At 60.2% G+C, this 5914-nt stretch overlaps 1 protein-coding gene across 1 annotated transcript in view; it reads right to left on the bottom strand.

Moving 5' to 3' along the window:
• The window catches only part of ALX4 (ALX homeobox 4), a 41551-nt gene extending 37021 nt beyond the window's left edge, over positions 1–4530 (bottom strand). Inside the window, exon 1 of the mRNA XM_049617586.1 lies at positions 4068–4530. Coding sequence (XP_049473543.1) covers positions 4068–4530 — 463 coding nt within the window. The remainder of the gene's footprint in view (positions 1–4067) is intronic.
• Between the last annotated feature and the right edge of the window lie 1384 nt (positions 4531–5914).

Genomic DNA, 5914 nt, shown 5'->3' with positions numbered 1-5914 from the left:
AGGGGGAGGGGAGCTGCCCAGCTCTCCGAAGTCTCTTCTGAAATTTTCTTAAAACAACTCACACACAAAAGTTTCCCCCCCCAAATTTTCGTGTCCATATGCATGTCTGTATCTTGATTCAGATGGTAGTTACACCAGCGTAGACAGACAGAACAATTCTTCGAACTTTCCTCTGCACTGCACATAAATTATCACAAAGAAAACTGCACATCAATTGATTTAAACTACTGACCCTTTAATCTAGGTCTTCTGTTTTTCTCTTTAAATTCATGTGTGTTTAGGCCGACTGTCGAGGCACGCTGGTGGCTATAGAAATTAACAATGTAAAACATTAAAAGCATTTTCCTTCTCAACCTCCTCCTCCAAAATTGACAAGGGCGCGGGGGTCGGCAACGACACAGCTCCCAGGCTGCTGTTTTTTCTCGATCACCTTACAATCACCCAGGGCTCTTAACTGCTTCTTCCGTTTCTCGCTGTCTGATTTTGGGCTTCTCTTATACAAAACCGCACGCCGGTCCTTTGACTAACTTCGAATACGATCCGGGCGGAGTTTACACATTTGGTGCTGTGTGGACTGTGTCGGCGCGGGGAAAGAAATACCCTTAGTAGTCAAACGCTGTGTCTAATTCGACAATCCGGAGCAGCGGTTCGGCCGCGCCCCAGGGGTCTCGGGCCTGGCCCACGTCTCCCGACCTCTGAGCTCCGTGCGCCTCTCTCGGGGGGCCGGGGCCAGGGCCGAATGGATGGCAAGGTAGTGGCTAGCAACGAAAACCTTCGTGCACCGAATCGAAAGCGAAAGAGAAGGAGGGAGCAGGGCTGCTCCCCCGAAGCGTCCCGGGGCGCGTGGCCGAGGCCTGGCGCGCCGGCCGCGGCTTGGGGAGGCGGCCCGGGGTTTGGGGGCGAGGCGCCGGGGACCTCACTCTCGCGACGAGGAAGTTCTTTGTGCCGCTGGGAAACGTAGGGTCTCCAACTTGGCGTGTCTGCTGGGGCCCACGGGCCGAAGGACGGGCCAGGGACCAGCAAGGACTTCGAAGGCCGAAGTGCGCACCCGGCGAGGTCGTAATTGCAGCAAGCGCGTTCGTAAAATCGAAATTGTGCCCTGCACCCGGGGGGGACTGCGGAGTCATCTTGTTCATCTCAGGCCTGCAGCTTGAGAGGATTCTCACCTCCACTTTCTGCAACTCCGAGAAGACCGGGCGGGCGGAGACTGGAGGCGGCTTCCCCGCCGCCGCGCGCTCTCTCCGCATGGCCCTAGCGCAGCCCCCAAGGCCCGCACCTCACTCGCCCAGGGGCGCTCGGACGCGAGGAGTGGTTCCCGGGGCTGAGGTCCCGGAGGAGGCCTCCCGAGCATCGCCTCCGGCTAGTTGCAGTTATGCAGATCGAGAATCCGGCTTCCAGCCGCGGGACCAACAGAGCGGGGAGGGAGGTTTCCAAGTCCAAGCTACCCGCGGTCAGCCCGACAGCAACCGCGGTAGAGCCTAGTGCGGGAGGCCTTGACCACTTCCGCCTTTCCCGAGCTCCTGGGAATATCCCCAGGCTTTTTTCTTTGAACCTCATTTACCCCCTTTTGAGTCCACACCCTCCAAGCGTGGGAGAGAACTGTCCCCAAGGTGTGCCTCAGTTTCCCACAGAGCCATCTCCAGAGGCCCTCCTCCTAGCAGCCTCTGTAAAGGGCAGAGCCTCACCTCTGGGTGTCTAGGTTTCCCATCTCGGACTTAATGTGCCTAATCTCCTTTTTATAGGGGCCAGAAACCTCCTGGCCAGGGAAGAATACACAGAGCTGTGTGTTGTTTGTGGCTCTGCCCTCCATCTCAGGCAGCAGGGGCATGGGGGTCCTGTAGCTGATGCTGGGCTGCCTTTCGTGCCAACCTGCAGCCTATGGCTTTGCCCAGAGCAGGGGCAAAGACTTGGGTGTTCACAGGTTCCCAACAGCACAGAGGCTGAGGATGGAAACCTGGAGGAGGGTACACTACACTCTTGCTCTCTCCCTTGCTCCCTTGCGGGGTTGGGGGGCACTTACCGCCCAGTGATGTAAGTTATCAACATTCTCTCCCTGTGATGCAGATGAGGAAAAGGGCTTCAGAGGAATTACTTGCTCTACTGGCTAAGGCAAGTAGAGGAAGGGCCAGGCTGGTGTGTGGGGGCCCAGCAGGGCTCTAAGAGGGTGTCCAGAGGGGGCCAGCCCTCCCCCCTCTCCCCCCTGGACCTGAAGGCATCTTCCAAAGAAGAGGCTGGAGGCAGCTTGGGACCTCTTCTTATGTAACGCTTCTTCCTCCTCAGAAGCCTCACTGGTGAATTTTTGAAAACATGCAAATCCAGTGCAGTGGGAGAGAAAACACATCAGGCCCCTGGCTTTGCACAGTGAACCTCCACGGGTCCCCCAGGCTGTGATTTGCTCTCGCCTAATAGTCCTCTGCGACAGAGACCAGGAGGGGCCTGGGCAAGGCCAGGAGGAGGGAGCCTGAGCCGAGGCGCTGGCAGGCGGGTGCCTGCTGACAAGGGCTGACAGCCCCTGCCTGCCTGAGTGTGGAAGGAGCACCTGTGTGGAGCTGTGAGTGTCTGTGATCTGAGTGCCTGATCTCATTCCAACAGGAAGGTGGAGAGGAAAGGTGGAGGAAGTGGGGAAAGGCCACCGGAACTTTCTAAATCTGCTCTCAGTCCTGTCCTTTGGGTTTGGGAGTGTGTGACTATGTGTGAGGCCACACGAGTGAGTGTATTTGTGTGTGACCATGTTGGCTCACGAGGAAGAGGCTGTGTGTGCGCGCAGACTCAAGTGTATGATTGTGTAAAAATGTTTGTGTCAATAGCCACCTAAAGAACTGGTTCAGAGCCTCTGGGAAAGCTAGTTTGAACGTAGGAAAGTGTGTGCCATGGGCTGGTTTCCTGAGGCTGTTCTAGTCACCGAGGCCTCCACCATGTCCTATGTCTCTCCATCCAACCTTGGTCCCTCCATCCAGCCTGGGCCCGTGCAACCAAAGTCATTGCTCTGTCAGGACCAGCTGAGCTCCAGGGCCCTGCCTGAAGGCCAAGGTCTCAGGGAGAGTGTGTACCCAGGGTTCCTAGCCCAGGGAAAAATTGTCCCTCCCTTCTGGGTTGTTTTCTCTGCTGGCTTGGGGCTCATCAATCCGGATTCAGTGGGAGAGAAGGCCTATAGGCTCCTGAGCTGCTCTGGTCTCAGGCGGCCGATCTTCCACCCTCTGGGGGCCCAGGCCTGCAACGTCCTGCCTGTGAGCTCAAGGGGGCTTGGAGGTCATTTAGGCCTCGGGTTCCCTGGGGGCCCAAATCAGGACCCAGAACCTTCCCTCTTCCCCCAGCACCTCCCCGCCTCGGGCTCTGCAGTTCCCTGACTTCTTGAGGGTCGGTCCTAAACCGTTGTTCGCAGGCCAGTCGCCCCCCCCAGGTTGGCCACAGGAGAAACGCTTGGAGCGTGAGCCGGCCTGTCTCTCCGCGGCGAGCCGCGCTTGCGGGGAGTGTGGGTTTGTGGGGTGGCGAACTGGGGTCTTCGATGACTCCGGGCGTCGGGAGCCCAGCACCCGTGTGGCCCCCTGTGCCAGGGCATCCCGGGCGCGCTTCGCCGACTGCGCCCCGGGCTCCCAGAGGGCTCGGCACCTGCGACGCTCCCACCTGCAGCGCCGCCCGAGGAGCCTCCCTCCAGGCCTGCGGGGAGCGAGGCCTCCGCAGCCCCGGAGCCCCGCGCGCGAGCGCTGCGCCGGGACTGTTGGCCTCGGCGCGCCCGGAGCCCCGGCGAAGCGTCCGCTTCAGAGGCGGCCCCGAGGGCAGCGCAAAGCGAGTGGTTCGGCGAAGACGGGGAGAAACAAACTCCAGGTCGTCTTTAACAGCCCAAACGCTCCGAGCCCTCGGCTGGAGGATACGAAGGTGGCAGGACGGATCCCATGGTCCCCTCGGAGCAGTCGGTTCCTATTTGCCGACCCAGAGCCGCCCCGCTGCTCGGCCCCGCGCCTCCCCAGCCCGCCGAGTCCGGCCTCGCGAAAGCCAAGTGGGCTTCAAGGGCTCCGAAGCCTCGGTCCCGGGGTCCCCAGCCCTGAGCGCCCCGCACGTGCACTCACCGTAGCAGGGGACCTGCAAGGCCGCGTTGTGGCCGCCGCTGCCTTCCTGGATTTTGAGGCTGCCGTCCGGGGGCGTCTTGCAGGCGCCGCGCTGTAAGTAGAGATGCGGTTGCTGCGCGGGCGGCTGCGGCTGAGGCTGCGGCTGCGGCTGCGGCTGCGGCTGCTGCGGGGCCGGCGGCTGAGGCTGGGGCTGGAACTTGTTAAAGGAGCCCCGCGCCCCGGCGCCGCTCTCCAGGGGTGCCGCCAGGTCCTGCTGCCCCGCGCCGTAGCGGGCCCGGCTCTTGGCGTCTCCGAATCCCTGTCCTTTGGCGGCGGCCGATAGGAAAGTTGTGCCGAACTTCTCGCCGCCGGGGTATGCCCTAAAAGGCGAGGAGCCCTCCCGGCTCTGCGACACCGGGCTGTAGTAGGCGTCCATGGCAGCAGCCGGCGACTCGCAGTAAGACACACAAGTCTCAGCATTCATGCCTGGCCTGCGCGGGCGACGGGCGGGGGCGCGAGCGAGAGCGCGAGGACGCCACCGCGCGCCTTGGCCGGGAGTTTGGAGAGGCGAGGAGGCGGTGGCCTTGCGCTCCGCGCCGGCCTGCTAGCTCTCCCTCCTCCCCTGCGCTTCTCTCTCTCTCTCTCTCTCTCTCTCTCTCTCTCTCTCTTCCTCTCTCTATGTCTCCCTCTCTCTCCCTCTCTCTCTCCCCCCTCCTCCTCCTCTCTCTTCCTTCTCCCTCCCCACAGCTGGCCCAGGGAAAGAACCGAGGGCTGTAAAAAGATTCAGATGTTTGGGAAAGTTGACCAGATCTCCCAAACTCTCTTAAGGTTTTGAAGGGGGGGGGGGAGAGTGAATTCCACCCCCCAAGACTCTCTCCTTCCTTCTCTCCTTCTCCCTCCACCCCTACTCTCCTTCCACTCCCTGCTCCTCCCTTCCTCTCTCTTAAGGAGATGCTACTAACTGGTTCGCTAGGGATTAAACCTGGAGGCACCCGAGGGCCTTTCGGATTCTAGGGATTCTAGGCCCGGAGAGGTGACGGGACCCCCAGGACTCCTGAGGCTAGGCAGAGAATTGGTGGGTCCACGATTTGGCCTAGGGGAGGGGGGCAGGCAAAACTTTAGTGACAAATTAAAAGAAAAGAAAAGAAACAAAACACCCAACAGGTTTTCACGTGGAGTCTGAAGGGTCTCTAGCCTCCCGATATGGGTGAGTCCTTTGGACACTTGCCTCCAAATTTGTGGGTGCAGCTCTGGGCCTTCCCGCTGGTGCCTTTTCCTCTGTTTCCAACCCCTCTTCCCCATTTGCAGTCCCTCCATGAAATTAACACGCACACCACTAGTCCCCTGCAGGGGCACTTTCCTGTCTTATTAACTATTTCCCTCCCCTGGAAGGGCGCTGGGTCTGGGTGCAGAGGGGCCTGTGTTCACTCAAGCACCGGAGAGACCCTCGATGGGCCAAGTTGGGGAAGCCTTACAGCTCGGTCCCCTCCCTCCCCTCCTGGGACAGAGCCCTTCTCTCCCCAGCACTGCACCCAGGGGTTGCAAAAACCCAGGGGACTTTCCGGTCTTGGTCTGGGGTTGAGAGCAAGGGGTTGGGAGACCTGCTGGCTGCACCTGGTCTTTACACTGTCACCTGCTCGGGGTTTGGGGTAAGGGTGAGGTAGCTTCTTCTCTCTCTACACTCACTGTCTCCGACCTGAGACCGATGGCTTGGATTTGATGGGTTGTGGTTTCCCTAGGCGACGCGGGGCACACTGGGACCAGTCACAGCAAGGGAAAAGAACTTTTAAGGTGCGTCCAGCCCTTTCCCCAGGGTTAGTCATCGACTGTATCTCACAACAACTGTGAGTGGTGGGAAGTTGGGGCCC

The sequence above is a fragment of the Panthera uncia genome, chromosome D1 (assembly GCF_023721935.1).
Source record: "Panthera uncia isolate 11264 chromosome D1, Puncia_PCG_1.0, whole genome shotgun sequence".
Classification (NCBI taxonomy): domain Eukaryota; kingdom Metazoa; phylum Chordata; class Mammalia; order Carnivora; family Felidae; genus Panthera; species Panthera uncia.
Note: the sequence above shows the minus strand (reverse complement) of the source record. Positions and strands in the feature narration are given on the sequence as shown.